This window comes from Orycteropus afer, unplaced genomic scaffold, assembly GCF_000298275.1.
Source record: "Orycteropus afer afer isolate SDZICR_OR568_19922 unplaced genomic scaffold, OryAfe1.0 scaffold00092, whole genome shotgun sequence".
Taxonomy (NCBI): Eukaryota; Metazoa; Chordata; class Mammalia; order Tubulidentata; family Orycteropodidae; genus Orycteropus; species Orycteropus afer.
Window position 1 is genome coordinate 800,833 of NW_006921679.1, and position 19,882 is coordinate 820,714.

Consider the following 19,882-nt stretch of genomic DNA (forward strand, 5'->3'; position numbering starts at 1 on the left):
ATGGAAGTAGATTGCCCAACCTTCCTTCTGAGGAGTAGCTGGTGGGTTTGAACCACCAGCCTTCTGGCTAGCAGTCAAGTGCCTTAGGCACTACGCTACCAGAGCTCCTACAGAGCAGCTGGTGGGTTTGAACTGCGAACCTTCTGGTTAGCAGCCTTTTCCACTATGCCACTAGAGCTCCTCACACCAGACCCACAGGCACCTAATTCTCAGTGCTGAAGGGCAGGATGGCACACACATAAACTTCTCACAAGTTCAATTACAACAAATGTGAGGCACCTACTCTAAGCAGGAAGGAAGTCTGTTACTCCTTAAGAGATCTGGTCTGTTCAGATAGGCCATGACTGATTGCAATTTGCATTCTTCCTCAGGAAGTAAAGTGGGAAGACAAGGATGGATGAGGGAGGCAGCATGTCTGGCCTCGCAGGAATGGGCCTTGGGCTACTGATGGTGATTCTGTCTTCCTCTTGTGCAATTAGAGGTGGTCAGAAGATGCAGCCTCCTTGCCCCTTTGACAAGGCCCCAATTACAATCCCAACCATAAAAAGCTCTGCTACCTGCAAAGTTTATTATTATTTAATGTTCTATTAAGGAAGAAAAAAATGCTTCCAAGTGAACTAAGATACATCCTCAATTGTATTATGTATCCCAATTTCAGGGATGTTAAAATGTAAATATAAAATGTAAACATTTACCGGGAGGCCTTGAAGCCAATGGTTCTCACTGCATGTGCATACAAATCTCCTGGGGATTTTGTTAGAATGCAGCTTTTGACTCTGTGGATCAGGGGTAGGACCTGAGGTTCTGCATTTCAAACCAGTTCCCATGGAGATGGCTGGACTGGGCCACTGACCACACTTTGGACAGTGAGGATGGCAGCAGGTCAGCTCAGAGCTACCTTCAGTGAGGACCACCTGTTGCATAAACACATAGGCAGTTAGGAAATGCCTCATCATCCTCATCTTTATAACATTCATCGAACAATGATAATGTGCCAGACACTATCCTGGGCCCTTCACGTATATAAACCAAAAAACCCGCTGCCTTCAAGTCGACTCCAACTCCAGCAACCCTATAGGATGGAGCAGAACTGCCCCATAGAGTGTCCAAAGATGTGACGGGGCAATCTACTTCCGTAGTGATACTGCTTCAGAAACCCAAGGAGGGGTCGCTATGAGTCGGGTTCGACTCGATGGCAAGCAACAACAACAACAACAACAACAACAACAATCTCTATGGAAGGAGACGGCCATATCTTTCTCCTCCTCAGCTGGTAGGTTCAAATTTTTTGGTTAGCAGCCAAATGCTTTAACCATTATGCCACAAGATTTTCCCATATATATCCCAACTGAATCCTCATGCTACACCCCTAAGAAATCAGTTCTACAATTCCCTCCACCTTACAGAAGAGAACACTGAAGTACAGAGGGTTAAGAAAAGTGCTAGAGGTCACTAACACAGGCGTGAAGTCACCAACACAGGCTTATATCAGACAGTGTGGCATTCACTGAACCAGTGTGCTACTCTGGGCTACTTAATTTGGAAAGACAAAGAAAAAAAAAAAAAAAAAAAAGCCTCTCTTGGCTTTAAGGATAAAACAATGTGAAAATATCTGAAAATCGTGTGACATTTAAAGGAAACTACTTTGCAAAAACTTTGAAATCATATGTAAACTGAAGTTAATCTGGTAAGTCAGCTGTTCTCAATGGTTTGCAATGGTGAAGACTCCTGTGTTATGTTCTCATAAATTTCTTCTTCATAGAAAATCATGCTCATGTATCAACTTGGCTAGGCCTGGTTGAGTGGTTGGGCAGCTAGATGTAGTTATTCCCCACGGTGAGACTGGTAATCAACTCCATGGTGGAATCTACTGGAGCAGCTGAGTAGCTGCCTTAGGGATGTGGTCTGCTTGAAGTATATAAGAAGACAGCTTTGAGAAAGGTCTCACAGCCTTTTGGCACACTTGGACCCTGCACATAGTTGAGTCTTCATTCAGCAGCCTGCCATGTTTCCTGCCGATCTTGGGACTATCTCTGAACTTGAACTAGTGGCCTGCCATGTTGTTTGGTAATCTTGGAACTGTGCCATTTATTTGGTGACCGTGGGTTTGTCTGAGTTAAGAGAAGCCTCCAGCTTCAGTGGGCCAGGAGCAAGAGGCAGAGCTGAAGTCCAAGGTTGAGGGGCCTTCACCCAGCCCCTAGAGCTGGTACTTTGAACCTGGACTTCTAGCCTCCTAAACTGCAAGAGAATAAATCTCTGTTTGTTAAAGCCATCAACTTGTGGTATTTTCTGTCAGAGTGGCACTAGGTAACCACAAGAGTGGGTTTACACAAAAAGCTTCTTCTGTTAATTTTATGGCATGATCTTTCAGATACACTTTATTAATTGAAACAATTCCTCATAACAGCTGAGATTTGTGTCTGAAATAAAGCTCAAAGTTCTGGAACCCCACTGAGTCCTGCCTATGCCCCACAGACCCACACTGCCTGACAAAGCAAGAAACCCAGAAGTGAATTTTTAAAGCTCAGGGCCCTCAGGGAAGAAAAACAGAAGGATGGGTAAAGTCTGAGATAAGCAATTTTCAAAGCTCATCACCACAAACACATTTCAACAGGCAGAGAAGCTGCTGATGGCTTCGTGATTCACTGCTGCTCACCTCCACCTACTATCACTCGATGGTGCAAGAATCTGTGGGGAAGTCACACACAAGTATTGTCTGGTCAAGAGTGTATCATCATGGCACAACTTCCTTTATTGTGCTATTAGTACCTTAAGACTGTTGACTTAAAAGCACATTCCAGGCAAACAGGATTCTGTCACGCAGTGATCCAGTCTCTGGGCAAGGGAAACATGTGCTACTAAGTGGTAGCAAGGAGCTCTGGTAGCATAGAGCCTAAGGCATTTGACTGCTAACCAGAAGGCTGGTGGTTCAAACCCACCAGGCACTCCTCGGAAGGAAGACTGGGCGATCTACATCCGTAGTGATACTGCCCCGGACACTCAAGGAGGGGTCGCTATGAGTCGGATCTGGTCCAACGGCAGTGAGTTGGTTTTTTAGTAAGTGGTAGCAAGAATTGTCTGTCTGGAATTGTCTAGTCGACAAAGGCTACTCCAGTGCAATTCTGAAGCCAAACTTGAAGGAAATAAAGGGAGTGAGCATGTGTGAGCTGGTACAACGGAACCAGCTCCTTCATTCTTTCAGATATTTGGGTGTACATTCTGCTCACCAATGGTGCCCTTGAGTGGCTTATACGTGTCACATGGGAACAGACACACAAACAGCTATGACAAGACAGTGTATCATAACCCAAGATGAGATAAATACAAGGTGCTTTGGATTCCTAGCACTCTCTCTCTCTCTGACCTACAAATAATGCCTGAAGCTTGACTTTCCCCTTCACGATGCCCATGGCTCATATGCCTGCCTAGAAGTCCCTCTACCATGTCCCTCTTCTATCTTTCTTGGGATTTCTCTTTGATGCTTACCTCCAAGTACTAAAATATCCTCTCCAGAGTGAGTAAAATGAAAAGCAGTAGAGAAAATCAAGGAAATAAAAAGTTGGTTCTTTGAAAAAGAAATACAATGGATAAACCGTTAGCAAGACTAACTAAGATAAAGATAACACACAAATCACCAAGACCAGGAATTAAACAGGAGCAATTACTACAAATCCTATACTCATTAAAAAGTTAATAAGGAAGAACTATGAACACTTTCCAGTCATAAATTTACAACTTAGAAGAAATGGACCAATTTCCATGCTCATGATCATTATCCATTAGAGAGATGCAAATCAAAACAACAAGATATCATCTCACCCCAGCAATAATAGCAAAATTCAACAAGACAGAAAATAACAAATGCTGGCAAGGATGTAGAGAGATAAGGGACTCTCATACACTGCTATTGGGACTGTAAAATGATATAACCACTGTGGAAAATGGTAATGATGCTTCCTTAAAAAGTTGGAAACAGAAATACTATTCGATCCAACAATCTCATTACTAGGTATATATTCTAAAGAAGGGACAGACAGGACATGAACAGATATATGCACACCCATGTTAATTGCAGCGCTATTCACAATAGCAAAGAGATGGAAACAACCTACGTGTCCATCAGTGGAGGAATGGATAACCAAACTATGGTACATACACACAATGGAATACTATACAACACTAAAAAATAATTAAGAATTTGTGAAACGCCTCACAACATGGATGAAGTTGGAGTTATGTTGAGTATTATGCTGAGAGAAATAAGTCAATCACAGAAGGACAAATATTGTACTAGTCCACTGTTGTAAAAAGTCAAGGAAAGGTTACATATGGAAAGAAACTTTATTTGTTGGTTACCAGAGATGAGAAGGGAGGGGAGGGAAAATTGCTAGATAGGTAAGATTTTGGTGAAGGGAAAGGCAATATACCAAAAGTGAGTGACCAGAACAATAACATTAAGGAAAAAGAAGGCATGGAGAGGTACAAAATAAGTACAGACAACAAAGGTAAACACTTTTATATACACAATGCTGCATTACCAGTAATAACATTAATCTACAGATGGATAATCTACAGAGGTAGACAGGCATAATGATCAGGTAAGGCTAGGCATACTTGACCATATGTAAGTTTGGCAGATGATATTTCTACACATATATTTGTATGTGCTATAAGAATGTCCACAGATATAATAGAGCTAATGGGGCAATGTTATGATAACTTCCTAGCCACTGCCAAACACCTTGAGGGAGTAAGTTGCTGGGCCTGCAGGCTTGAGACCACGGTCATGGGGGACTTCAAGATCAATCTGCATAACATACTACACAAAAACTCTGTTCTACATCCTACTTTGGTGAGTAGTGACTGGGGTTTTAAAAGCTTACAAGCAGCCATCTAAGATCCAGCTATTGGTCTCTCTTCGTCCTACTGTTGGTCAAGTTCTGAAATAATGACTAGAAAGTCAGCTGTAGCACAGAGAGAAATTTAGTAAGAGGATAGTAACCTTGCAAAGTGGAGACACATGGGGCCACAGGCAATGCCATGTGTGTCCTCCCAAGCCTTACAGTCTAGGGGTTTTTATAATAGTTTTAAAAAACTATGGGGTATGTGGGGGTACGTAATTTCAAAAGACCTTATGAAGACAGGTTACCGATAAAATTCTGACCCTTTTGTGAAAGTCAGGAAGCAGAACAAGGCTGTGATAAATTCCTAATGATAAATCTCAACTTCCTTCATGACCCTGAGGCCAGAAGAACTAGATGGTGCCTGGCACCACTTGTCAGCCACTCAGAGCTGGATGGAGTAGGAGAAAAATGTGGAACAAAACTCTAAGTCACAAAAAAGACCAGGCTTACTGCTCTGATAGAGACTGTAGAAACGCCCAAGACTATGACTCCTAATCACCTTTCGGGCCTAGAAGTGGACTCACTCCCATGGCTTCCAGCCAAACAACAGAGGTATATAAGGTGAACATTCACACCAGGTAGATACACTCCTTAGAACAATCAATCATGGGAGATCAGAAGGGCAATATTTGCACAGAGAGATATTTCAGAGGGCAGGAATGCATAGGAAAGGACAGGGAAAAGGTAACCAGAGGAAGGAAGTGGGAAGAGAGCTGTTACATTGTAGGGATTGCAATCAATGAACCCTTGAATGGAAAGTGAATTTGCTCTGTAAACTTTTACCCAAATCTTAGTTTAAAATATATATATATATACATATGTAAATTTTCTTTAATAAAAAAATTTCTCCTTGAATTGTATTATTAAAAAAAAGAAGAAGAAATGGACAAATTTCTAGAAAACCACAATCTGCCAAAACTCAACCTCAATGAAGCAGACAACCTGAATAATCCCATAACCATTGAAGAAATTAAATGCATAATTTAAAATTTCCATTAAAAAAACTCTCTAGGCCCACACGCTATTAATGGAGATGTCTACCAAAGTTTTAAAGCAGAATTAGCAAAAAATTTACACAATCATTTGTAGAAAACAGAATGGGGAGGAACACTTTTTATGTTTTTATGTTTTATGTCATTTTATGAGGCTAATATTACCCTGATACCAAAATCAGACAGACAGTACAAGAAAAGGAAAAGTACAGACCAATATCTCTCATGAATTTAGATGCAAAAGTTATCAACAAAATAGGAGCAAATTTAATGTGTCAATAGATTAAAAATAATTACATACATCACAATCAAGTGGGATTTACTCCAAGTACGCAAGGCAGGTCCAGCATTCAAATATTGATTGACTGCTATGGTGACTGTAATTCAGAGTTAATCTACTGCTATTGAGTCAATTGCGACTCATAGTGACCCCCATTGGGTTTCCAAGGCAGTAATCTTTACAGAAGTAGATTGCCCCATCTTCCTTCTGGGGAGCGGCTGGTGGGTTTGAACTGCCAACCTTCTAGTTAGGAGTCAAATGCCTTAGGCACTGTGCCACAAGAGCTCCTTAATTCACAGAGTTAGTGAGAGGGAAAGCAACTTCCTCTTGTTCATTCCATCCCAGTATCAAGACACAGTCCTGGCTGGGGTAGAACAGCAAGTCATAACTGACCAGTCCTACTGCTGGCCCCACTCCTGCTCACACCTTGCCTTAGGGGTTGTGCCTGGCATCCTGAGCACTCAGGAGAGGGGCCCACCAGCCCATCTCCACATAGGGTCTCTCAGGACCTCTAATAGGGCCCCCTTTGCCTTTCCAACCCTGAAAGTACACCAACTCTAACCAATGAAAGTCCCAAGCTTGGGTTAAAGTGTATGCCAAACTTCAACTTGCTTTGTGAATCCAGAAGGAAACAGAAGCCCCCCACCACTGTGAGCCCTGAGAAGGAGCAGCGCCCTCTGGTCTTGCCAAGAGAAGGACTCTGAAAGTCACCCTCTTACTGTATTTAACGCTGCTAAGCATTCAGTTAAGGAGCTCTGGTGGTGCATTGCCTAAGGCATTTCACTGCTAACCAGAAGGTTGGTGGTTCAAATCTACAAGCCACTCAGCGGAAGGAAGACTGGGCAATCTACTTCTGTAAAGATTTACTGCCTCAGAAACCCAAAGGGGGTCACTATGAGCCCTGAGAGACTTGATGGCCGTGGGTCTGTGTTTTTTTTTGTTTGTTTGTTTGTTTGTTTTTTTGAAGTGCTCAGTTGCTTCTGATCACAGGGAAGATACATCACTCAGAAAGAGAACCTTTGCAAGCTCCTGGAAGCCTCTGAACTTGAAATTTCTTCAAACCTTTAGTTCTAGACTTTCAGCAAGGCAATTCTTTGGGTTCTATTCACACTTTCTTAGCCTTCACATTTTGATTGGTGGCTTGCTTCTCTCATTCTAAAGCTGTATCTTGACAGATGTCAAGCTGCTGATGGAGGCTCTAGATGTGTGGGTTACCATGGTAACTAAGAATCTCACCCCTGTGTGGAGGTCAGGGGTAAAGATGTTCCTGCTAGCCAGTGATGTATTGACACTCGGGCTGCCACTAACATCTCACTAAAGAAAGCTGGGCAAAACGAGCCAAGGAAATGTCCAGAAAGGCCAAACTAAACATACCCCCTCCCCCAGCCTTCTCTCCACCTCCAACCAGTCATGGAGACAATGGGCTACTCCTCCTGGTGGTTCTTCCCAGCTTAGATCTTCCAAACTACAAGAAGTTCTGGTTTGTGGTCAAAACAGAGAGAATTCTTTGTGCATCTGTAGTCCTTTGTACAAATAGAAACAGGAGTGTACAGCTCTAATTAATTCCCTTACAACAGAATCTCTCCAGAAGGAAGGGAAGTTTTTCCATTCACTGGCTCACATCTTTCTGGTTGAAGAAAGCAACACTTAACTCAAGGGTTTTATTTGTGTCTTTAGGAATTCAAAGTACCTTACAAATAAAAAGTAAAACTGCAGTATGGAATTTTTCTTTTGGCTTCTTAAATTGTTCCCCTCCTCTAAAACTTCTGTGAGTCAATTCTGACTTATAGTGACCCCCACTGGGTTTCCAAGGCAGTAAATCTTTTTTTTTTTTTAATTGTGATTTGGGTGAAAATTTACAGAGCAAATTCACTTTCCATACAGCAATTCACATACACTGTGTCTCATGACATTGACCACAATTGACCACAATGCAATGCAACAACTCCCCTCCACTTCCTCCCAATAGTTACCTCTTCCCTGTGTCCATCCCTCCATGCACTCCTGCCCCCTGAGCTGTCTCCTTGTGCATAAGCAGCCCTTCTTTCTCCCATGATTGTTCTCTCCAAGGAGTGTATCTACCTCAGGTAAATGTTCAACTCATATATGCCTGCCTCTTGTTCGGCTGGAAACCACAGGTGTGGGTTCAATTCCAGACCTGAAGGGCAGCTAGGGGCCATAGTCTCAGTGGTTCCACCAGGCTCTATCGGACCCGCAAACCTGGTCCCCCTGCCTTTTTTTTTCTCCAAATGATTTTGAGTTTTGTTCCACCAAGGCAGTAAATCTTGATAGAAGTAGCTTGCCCAGTCTTCTTCCTTCTCCCCTCCTCTAAACAACAAAAAAATTAAACCCACTGCCATCGAGTCAATTCTGACTCATACCAATTGGGTTTCTGAGGCAGTAAATCTTTATGAAGTCGATTGCCCCATTTTCCTTCCATGGAGCAGCTAGTGGGTTTAAACCACCAACCTTCTGGACAGCAATCAAATGCCTTAGGCACCAAGCCACCTGAGCTCCTTTTTCCCCTCCTCTAGACAAATGGAAATACTACATTAGTCTCTGAGGGGGTGCTGCTAGTTCAGTATTTCCTACCTGTGTTACCTGACTGTTGACAGGCAAAAACACTACAATTTTTAAGAATCTAAACTGCAAACTTAACAATGGAAACACCAGTATCATATCTTGAAGATACAACAGCATTTTGCTGATTTAAGTTTGAGGACATAGTGGGGATGTGCCACAGAGGATGTTGTGTGGCAAATGTTCATGGCAGTGAAGGCAAAAGATTAACCTAATAAGGAGCTGAACCAATGCCAGAACCAGGAATTGGGAGGGTCACGTACCACATGCACATTTACCTGGCTCTTCAGTGACTGCTGGGAAGTGAAAACACAACACTCAAGGAAGCTAGATCTAGGCCAGCTTCCTGGTTCTCGTTTTAGGGATGGGATTGGTATGCAGCCACGCAAGTCATGGCAAGGAACCATGGACTGATTCCAGGCCCAGACAGTTCAAGCATGAACACCATTCTCCTCCCTTGTGAACCTACAAAGCTGCACTCCTGCCACCATGTTTTTGCAGAACGGGTGTGGGCAAAGGAGCTGCCTTCCCCATGCAGACGTTGGGGAGTCAGACGGTGAGTGAACACAAGCCCAAAGTGTCTGACCCCAGTTACTCTCCTGCCCACTCTACCCTTGACATGCTCTGAAGTGCACCCTGTAGGTACCTTCGTCCTCCTGGTACAAATAGAAACATGATGGACAGAACTAAGTAATTTCTTAACTCATGTGTAAAATCTTTTAATTAAAGGATGAGGTTAAATATGTGTATATATAGGTAGTCCCTGACTTATGACATATTCTAGACTCGACAAACCACACTTAGGTATTCTAGTTATGACGAACTATGCGCTTACAACCATCAGTTTTTTGGGGCACATCTTATTGTTAGTAATATGGACTGCATATAATGTTGCAGCATGTAATTTGCTGAGATTATCATTCTCATTTCAATCCCCAAACACAAACTGGATTTATAAAGATATTGATAATAAAAAGCAATAATAATGAAAACTTAAAAAAAAAAAAAAAAGCGTCTTTGACTAACATCAGAACCAGCTTATGATGGAGTCTGTCACAAATCAGGGACTATCTGTATATATTTCCTACTTTTATATAAGAAAGGCATATTACTAACAAGTTTGATATTTATTCATTTCATGTATTATTTCTTCCTCATGTTCTTAAAATAAGTTGGGTTCCTTCAGGGGATACACACTTACTTTATTCAAAATATAATCATTTCTTCTCTTGAAAAGTTATAACAGGAGGATGGGGGTGAAAAGGTAGGGGTGAGGGGGGTGGTACCTGAGACTGTGGGAAAATGCAGTAAGTCACAAATAGATAATTATGCACTAATGATATGAAAAGGTATGAAAAAGAGAAGTCTGTCATCATGTCTTAAGATCCAAAGACATACTGTGAGCAGAATTCCTGAAACATAAAATGAACTACTCTGTTAAATTTTCTTTCGTTTCTCTTTTGACTGAACCTGAGAGGAAAGTCTGTCATTAGGGTCCTGAATGGAGCTAGACACACTGAGTACTATTTGACTTGTTCTATTCCTTCACTCAGACTGCCAGACAGGAAGACGAGGAGTTCACATACGTCCACAAGCCTCCAGGCCTCAGCGATGATGGCGTACTGGAGACGGTTCAGGGCGAAGCCATCGACTTCCTTCAGAATTCTGACCGGAGATTGCCCAATCTTCTTCATTAGGGCGTGTGTTCTGTCCATGGTTGAAGGGTCCGTTTCCGGGTGCGGAATTAGTTCCACCAATGGGATGTAGTAGGGTGGATTTACCTTATAAATAGGAGAGAGAAAAGGAGGGAGGTCAAGAAGATAGCACTGAAGGTTTGAGGTGTTGTACTGGCAGTCTTTGCTCAATGAGCTTGGGTGGTTGGGTAGGAGGATTCATTTTTAGAAAGTAATGGCGTCTTTAGATTTAGCAACCACTGAAAAGAAACTTGAGAACTAAATTAATTCACGTAGGACAGAGAAAATGAGAAAAAAAATTTGTGGTTTTGTTTAAGTAACAAAAAATCATAACCAACAGATGAGATTGAAATATGGAGGTTCAGGTTACCACCCCCAAAAGTTTCTGGACAACCTCCAGACCTGGGATCTCCAACTTTCTCCCCATTAGAGGAATTCTCTTCTACCATTTGTTTTTTAACTTCACAGACTCCTGCCCATCCCCCACCCCAATTCTAACACCAGTTCTTTCTACTCTTAGTAACTACAGGTTTCTGCCATTGTAATGTGTCCCTGTAAAAACATCAGTGACAATATCTTACCAAAACTTGACTTTTCTGTAATTTCTCCATGTGTGTCTCAAACATCTACTTCCACACCTGTAATCCACTAGCACCAGAAACCACACAGCATTAAATATCTTAGCAGCCTTGACACCAAGACATGGATGTGAGATAAGAAGATGTCCTTCACTGAAGAAATGGAAAGCTTGTGTAGTCAAGGATTTACTTTGGAGCTCTGTTTTTCTTGTTTTACTTAGAATAATTCTTGATTTTCCCCACAGAGAAGTACCTAATGTCCAAGGAAAACAGTGCTTGGCAGAACCTAATTAGCCTCACCTCAAACGTACCACAGTAAAACCTGTGCCTTTGAGTTGATTCCCACTCATGGCGACCTCATGTGTGTCACAGAAGAACCGTGCTCCACAGGGTTTTTGACGGCTGATTTTTCAGAAGTAGATCACCAGGCCTTTATTGAACTTTCTGGTTAGTAGCAAAGCTCTTAACATACCACAGTAAATTGATGCCAAAATAGATTTTTAAATTGTTTTTCCTCTATGTCTGAGTAATAATTGGTAAAATATTACATTTACCTAATAAGTAAAAGAAACACCCCTTTTAAAATAACTTCTAGAAGAAATGGGAAAGGACACCATCCAGGAGGGGCCAAGCAATCCACACGTGACTCAGATTCAGAGTCCCCTGACATGTTCTCTCTCAACCCACTAAAAGAGAGGATGTTACCTGTATCCTAATAAATTAATAATCCATCAATACCTTCATTGAATCCTCTGTCTCCTGCTTATTATTGCATTCTTATAAAAATGGCCTTTTTAAAATCAGAAATACAAGAACTGCCAGCATGCCAGTCTCAAATGAACTCCACCCTAGTATAAAGCAAGATGTGCTGGGATTTAGGATCTTTTCAGCATTGCAGGGCTCATAAGTGCTAAAAATACAGACTGAGAGCAACAGTTAAAAGGCAGCTCCCTCATTCTCTCATCTTGGTTGTCTTTGCAGGTTCTTCTCCTGCCCACACTTTAAATGAGGTGCTTCCCAGGGCTCCAAAGCTGCCTCCACCCCTGCTCACTTTTCAGACTCCTTAGGACAGCTAGCTCATCAAGTCCCAGCCAAAGATGCTAAGTGTGGTAGTTAAGTGATTGTGGTAGTTAAGTTGTGGGTCAACTTGGCTGGGCCTGGTGCTGAGTGGCTGGGCAACTGGATGTAGTAAGTCCCCATGATGAGACTGGTCATCAACTCCATGGTGGAAGCTATTGGAGAAGCTGAGTAGCTGCCTTAGGAAATGTCTCCTGCTTCTAGTATATAAGAAGACAGTTTTGAGAAAGGTCTTTGGAGCTTTTTGGCATGCTCAAATCCTGCATGTAGCCAAGTCATTGTTCAGCAGCCATGTTGTCTGCCAATCTTGGACTCTTAATGGACTTGAATCAATGGCCTGCCATATGGTTTGGTAGTATGAGGACTGTCTTTTTACCTGTTGACCTTGAGTTTGTCACTCAGCAGCCAGCAGCTGCCTGAGTGAAGAGACGCCTCTAGCTTCAGTGGGCCGGGAGCAAGAGGCAGAGCTGAAACCCAAGGTCAACGGGCTTTTACCCAGCCCCTAGAGCTTGACATTTTGACCTTGGACTTCTTAGCCTCTAAAACTGTAAGAGACTAAAACTCCTGTGTGTTAAAGCCACCCATTTGTGGTATCTTCTGTTCGAACAGCACGAAGTAACCAAAACACTAAGGATTTCCAGATCTCTGTGTGTATCTCTGGTGGCATAACCCAACCAACAACCAACCCACTGCCCTCAAGTCGGATCCAACTCATAGCAAGTCCTCCTTGGGTTTCCGAGACAGTATCACTATGGAAGTAGATTGCCCAACCTTCCTTCCAAGGAGTGGCTGGTGGGTTTGAACTGCCAGCCTTCTGGTTTTTTTTTTTTTAAATCCTATATAATTAGCCCCATGGCCATAACTCAGCAGACTTCATTAAGCTTTCTCATGCTGATGGTTTCCCTCATCCAGGATGACTGTCTTTGTTTTTGTCTTTGTTCTGTCCAAGGATTAATAAAAAGTGTCTCTACTGACCCTATTTGACACGACCTCAAGTATGTCAGAGTGGAGTTGTCATAGGGTTCTCAATGACTGCTTATTTGGAAGCAAATTGCCAGGCCTTTCTTCTGAGGTGCCCCTGGAAGGGCTTGAACCTCCAACCTTTCAGCTAGCAGCCAAGCACTAAATCTGCACAACACAGCCTGCCTGACAATAGTGATGTTGTTCTTCATTGTCATCAAGTTGATTCTGACTCATGGTGACTCCATGTGTGCAGAGCAGAACCACTCCACATGGTATTCAAGGCTGTGAGCTTCCAGAAGCAGAGCCCTAGGGCTGTCTTCCAAGGCATCGCTGGGGGGTGGGGTTTGAACCACCAACCTTTCCACTAGCAGTCAGTGCTAAACCGTTTTTGCTTTAAATTTAGTGGTTGAGAAGTTGAGAGGATGGAAATAACCAAATTAAACCAAACCCACTGCCACTGAGTTCATTCCAACTCATAGTAACCCTCATTGTGTTTATGAGGTGGTAAATTTTTATGGAAGTAGATTGCCCCATCTTCCTTCCTCAGAATGACTGATGGGTTTGAGCCACCAGCCTTCTGGTTAGCATTCAAATAACTTAGGTACTGCACCACCAGCACTCCTTAACCAAATTAAGTGACTTAATTCAAAGGGTTAAGAAAAAGCTACCTTTAAGCTGCCATCTAGATGCAACGATGGGTCTCTCCTCATCAAAAGCAAAGAAGAATGAAGAAAACCAAAAATCATTGGAAACAATTAGTCCTAGCAACTGGTACACCATCTGATCTGCAGCCTATACAACTATGAGACCAGAAGAACTAGATGGTGCCCGGTTACCAATGTCAACCACTTGGAAAGGGATCTACGCAGGAGATCCTGGATAGAGAGGAAGAACAATGTGGAACAAAACTCAAAATCATTTGGAGAAAAAAAAAAGAGGGGGGGAACAGGTTTGCTAGTCCAATAGAGCCTGGTGGAACCACTGAGACTACGGCCCCTAGCTGCCCTTCAGGTCTGGAATTGAACCCACGCCTGTGGCTTCCAGCCAAACAAAAGACAGGCGTAGGAGTTTAACATTTACCTGAAGTAGATACACTCCTTGGAGAGAACAATCATGGGAGAAAGAAGGGCTGCTTATGCACAGGAAGACAGCTCAGGGGCAGGAGTGCATGGAGGGATGGACACAGGGAAGAGGTAACTATTGGGAGGAAATGGGAGGGGAGCTATTGCATTGTGGTAAATTGTGGTCAATGTCATGAGACAAAGTGTATGTGAACTGCTGCATGGAAAGTGAATTTGCTCTGTAAATTTTCACCCAAATCACAAGAACAATAAAAAAAGCTACTTTTACTGAACCCTGTGATCTTTCTGACACAGCAAACAGCAGCCACACTCTTGATACAGGGACAGTGAGACAGCCCCTTTTGCAAACAGAACCTGGTAGGAAGACTGGGAAGCATGCCCTTAAGAAGTGGGCAGATAAATAGACCAGAAGAGTAGGCAAGGCATTGAAGGTTCCACAGCCATCCCTGGACCCTGCCCCAGGGCCTGGGCTATGCTCCCTGGGGGCACAAGAGGGGATTGTATAGCTGTGAGGCTCTTTGAGGGCTCAGGCTGAGCAAGCGACACAGTGGAGCTTTCTCTCATTCATCTCTCTGAAAGGCCCGCGAAGCTGACACCGAGCCCTGGAGGCATGTGATTACTGCGATAGCACAGCACACCCGGCACAGAGGTTCCATTTATTACCCAGCCGAGGATCAAATGGAGCCAAATGGCCACAGGAAAGGCAGACCGGCCTCCTCGCAAAAGGCAGCTGCAACAATTTCTAATTCATTCACACAAACGCCTCCAAGAGTACATGTGGAGGAGGGGACATGGGCCTGGGCCCTCCTGCCCAGCAAACTGGTGAAACTCTTCTCCTTGGGACAGACACAGCAAGCACTTAAAAATGAACAGGGCTTCTCCTGGTTTACTTATGGCTGAAAGTATTTAACAGAACAGCATTTTTATCAGCTATTAATACTCTAAGGAGCTCTGGTGGCACAGTGCCTAAGGCATTTGACTGGTAACCATAAGGTTGGTAGTTCAAACCTACTAGCTGCTCCACAGAAGGGAGATGGGGCGATCAACTTCCATAAAGATTTACCATCTGGTAAACCCAAGGGGTCGCTATGAGTCGAAATCAACTTGATGGCAGTGAGGTTTTTTTTTTTGGTATTAATACTCTACATAAACCCTCAGTCACTAGGATCAGTCCCCAGTGCAGGCTTCACAGAAAGATGTACAAAGTCCCCTCTGACCTGTGGGAGGTCAGGATCTGGAAGCAGCAGGGCAGTGCAGGCATACAAAGGGACATGAGGACACACATGCAGCTCTGAAAACAGAAATGCAGAAATCAAACACCACCCATCAATGAGGGCAGGTGGGTCTGGGTCTGACACAGGCAGGTGAGCGCGCAGGCAGCAACCCTGGGGTGGCTCACGGTAAACATAGCTGACTAGTAGTAGTAATATGTACTGTAGCTACACATTTTAGGGAATGTTTCTACCCAAGAAGTGTGTCTCTGAGCAGGACGGGCAGTCCCCAGGCTGGCCTCACTCACAGGGGAGCCAGATGAGGCAGTAGCGGCACCAAGAGGTGATGTGATTGGGCAAAAGAGTCCACCACTATCTCTGTCAGGTCATTAAGTTATCCCACATGGAAGCAGGGACAAATAAGGGTGGGGGAGGGGGACACAGAAAAGTGGACACAAACAGTTAGCCTTCATGCTTCCCACCCCCATGGAGTACCCTGCTGGCATCTTTTCTCCTCCAAGCATCTTACTGCTCCCAAAGGCCTAACTCAGAGCTCTTCCCAGCCATGTCCTGGTTCTTGACAACCCCCTTCCACATACACCTCATCTGTTTATGTGCCCACTCGTTAGTTAAGGGCATGCTTCCCAGTCTTCCTACCAGACTCTGTGGCAGAAGGGGCTATCTTGCTGTCACTGTGTCAAGAGTGTGGCTGCAGTTTGTTGTATGTAGCTTTTTCTTATCTTTGTAAACTGGAGATGAAACCTTCAGTAGAAAACTCGGCTCCTTTTAGCCAAGGTTAACAACAGAGATTGTGAAGCAAATTCAACTTTAAGACAATCATCAGCCAACTACCCACTGACTGCTGTCTCTCTGCTCCTTAAAAAGGAAGGGGAGGAAAAACTCCTTTGTCGTTGAGTTGATTCCAACTCATAGTGACCCCTCTTGGGTTTTCAAGGCTGTAAATCTTTACAGAAGTAGATTGCCTCATCCTCCTCCCATGGAGCAGCTGGTGGGTTTGAACCACCCAACCTACTGGTTTGCAGCCAAATGTCTTCCCCACCACACCAGCAGAGCTCCTTCTTTATGCTCCTGTAGGAGCACAAATTGTTAAGCACTCTACTACTAATGGAAAAGGTGCTGGTTTGAACTCACTCAGAGGAACCGCTGAAGAAAGGCTTGGCAATTTCCTTCCAAAAGGTCACAACCTTGAAAACTCCATGGATTCCTAATCTGCACATGTGGGGTCACCATCATCAGAATCAACTCTATAGCAACTGGTTATGGTTATACAACTCCACATAGAAATTCTGGACTCACCACAAAGTGAGTGAAGGGGAGAATACAGAAGTGTTTCCTAGTACCAACTAGTAGATGAACCTGAATGAAAACAGTGAATAAGGAGACAAACAGAACTGCAGATTGTTGGCTGTTTTGACAGCAGGGGGACAGGTAGGCCAGGAAGGCAGACAAAAGAAATCTGAGAGGAAGATCAAGTATATAGAGAATGGTTGTCTTAACATTCTACCTATTGGGCCTTTAGTGTATAGGTATCAGCTGCCACTTTCCCTCTTTTGTTTTGTTTTGCTATGAAGCACATTCTAGAAGTCCACTTGAGTCACCTCAGCTCTTAGACTGCATGTGCACCTTGCTCACCAATGAAATATAGTGAACTGATCTAAGAGACTTCCCTAGATAAGGCGTCCAGGAGAATACCTTTGTGTCCAACAGGTCGGCTGTCTGATTCTCTGTGGGTGTGAGGATATTGTTTTGCATTGCTGAGTCTCCACCTTTCAACAGCATCAATAGGCTTCCTTTTACTTTACCCTGTTTCCTGGCCCATGCAAAGAGTCACTGACTTGTAAATATTGATGGTGAAGGCAACAGGGTGTGAACTAATGTGCTGGCCCTTCCTGCCTGGCTCTGCAAGAAGTGACAAAGCTTTGTAGATCCTCAAAGATTATAAACAGCTCTGGGGTTATTTAGGGACTTCCTGTCCAGCATGGAGCCCTTGGGTGGTGCAAAAATGGTAAGTGATCATATGCTAGCCAAAAGGCTGGAGGTTCCAGTCCATTCAGAGGCACCTCAGAAGTAAGACAAAAAAATCAGCCATTGAAAACTTTATGGTAGACTTCCAGCAAGATGGTGGAATAGGCAGAAAAGCTACACAGACCCTCTGCAACAAAGAAATGAGAAATCAATTGAGACAGTTAACTCTGAAACCCTGAGCTTTGAAGGGAAGGATACAGAAATATATCCTAGTACCAACTAGTAGATGAACCTGAATGAAAACAGTGAATAAGGAGACAAACAGAGCTGCAGGTTGTTGGCTGTTTTGACAGCAAGGCCAATTTGAGTGTTTATGAATGGGATTCAGATATGTGCAGCAACCTAAGAATTGGTTCTGCTGGCCAATGATTGCATAGACAACTGCACTGATGGCTGACGACTAGAAAGGAAAACTGAGAAGAAGGAGACAACAGAGCTGTGGACTGCTGGCTGTTCTGAGCATGCAGCCATTATGAATTATCCGCAAGTGGCGTTCTGATCAGGGCAGCAACCAAGGACAGCACAGGCAACCACACTGGAGGCTGACAAATAGAAAGGTGAGACATTCCCCTTGTTACTCTCATACCCCACGCTCTCTTGGTGAACAGAGGTGTGGCTATTCCCTGCCTCCACCCACCTTCTGTACTGGCAGGAATTCCATCCCAGTCTGTGTGCTCTGACAGAGCCTGGGTGCCCTGCCCGATACCCCCAAGTTTTATTTTTGTTTGTTTTTAAATTATTCTTTTACTCTTTCTCCTCCTTTCCTTTTTATTTTTTCTCTTTCCCTTCTCTCTTTTTCCCCCCTTCTTCCCTTTTCCTGATTCTCCTCTTCTTCATTTCTTTTATTCTTTTGGTTCTTCCCATGCCTTGTTTTACTTTTTGCAGTTTTCTCATTTTCTCTTTACTGTTCTTTTATTCTTGCTCTTTTCTCCTCCCCACATATTGTGGGTTTTTTTTTTTCCCTCTTTACCGTTCTTTTCTCTCTCTTTATACACACACACACACACACACACACACATATGAAATTTTTTTCTCATTTATTGTTTTTCTTTTTCTTTTTTTTTTCACAATTATGCTGCTTGTTTAGGAGGTTTGTGTTTTTTGTTCTCTTGTTTTCATTTTTTTTTTCTAGTTTATTTATTTATTGCCTAACTGAGTGGGAGACAGCAACCTTTCCCACGAGACCCAAACATACCTATACCTCCTACAGCCCCAACCACTCAGTGAGGGCCATCACTTGCTTCTACACCAACTGACCAATGACAGATGGAGGTCATTACTAGCCCGACTCTGCTTGTCACAAACATCAAACAGTGATTTATGTACAAACTCTCATCCTCTATCACACTCATCAGGAGACAGATGGTGAGTGCCTAAGTACTGCCAACCAGTGAATAGAGGAGCACAGTACCCTGCTCACACAGATGTATCAAAACAGAATAAAGGAAAAAAATATCTTGGGCAAATCACACCAACATACAATGACCAATTAAATACAATTATGACATCACAACGTCTCAGAGACAAATGACCATCCCAGTCCACATAAAGAAGATAAAGGAGCACAAACAGGGGACCAATATATAGACCCAAAAATCATCCCTGAAGAAGAAGTAGCATTGGAAATCCTTGAAAAAGAATTCAAAAGAATTATATTAAGGTGCCTTCTATGGATTGAGAGACAGATCGAGAAAAACACTGACAAAGAAAACACAGACAAAACTCAAGAACAATTTAGAAAAACAATACAAGAACAAACTGAAAAAATAAATAAAAAATTAGAAATAATATGAATATAACAAATAGAAATCAGGAAGATTAATACTAAGATTTCAGAAATAGGTTAACACATTGAATGGACAAAGGAGTAGAACTGAATTGATGTAAGACAGAATTAATGAGATTAAAGACAAATACTTCAATACTACTTTGTTAAGGGATTGTTCTGGTTATCTAGTGCCACTCTGACAAGACTATACCACAGATGGGATGGCCTTAACAAACAGGAGTATATTCTTACAATTTGGAGGCTTTAAGTCCAAGTTCAAAGTGCCAGGCTCTAGGGACTGGGTCAAAGCCCCTCAACCTTGGGGTCTAGCTTTGCCTCCAGCTCCCGGCCCACCGAAGCTAGAGGCTTATCTTCACTCAGACAGCTGCTGGTTGCTGAGACTGACAAACCCAAGGTTGACAAGTAAAAAGGCACAGTCCCGATGTTACCAAACCACACGGCAGGCCATTAATTTAAGTCCACTGAAAGCCCCAAGGTTGACAGAGTATGGCAGGCTGCTGAATAATGACATGGCTACATGCAGGGTCCAAGTATACCATAAGCTAGAGACCATTCCCCAAGGCTTCTGCTTATGTACAGGAAGCAGACCATAGTCCCTAAGACAGCTGCTCAGCTGCTCACAGTAGATTCCACCATGGAGTTGATTACCAGTCTCATCATGGGGAATACTACATCCAGCTGCCCAG

At 43.2% G+C, this 19,882-nt stretch overlaps 1 protein-coding gene across 1 annotated transcript in view; it reads right to left on the bottom strand.

Moving 5' to 3' along the window:
- Positions 1-19,882, bottom strand: part of CRYL1 (crystallin lambda 1) — a 332,669-nt gene that overhangs the window by 61,494 nt on the left and 251,293 nt on the right. Inside the window, exon 5 of the mRNA XM_007942526.2 lies at positions 10,343-10,537. Within this exon, the coding sequence (XP_007940717.2) occupies positions 10,343-10,537 (195 nt within the window). The remainder of the gene's footprint in view (positions 1-10,342; positions 10,538-19,882) is intronic.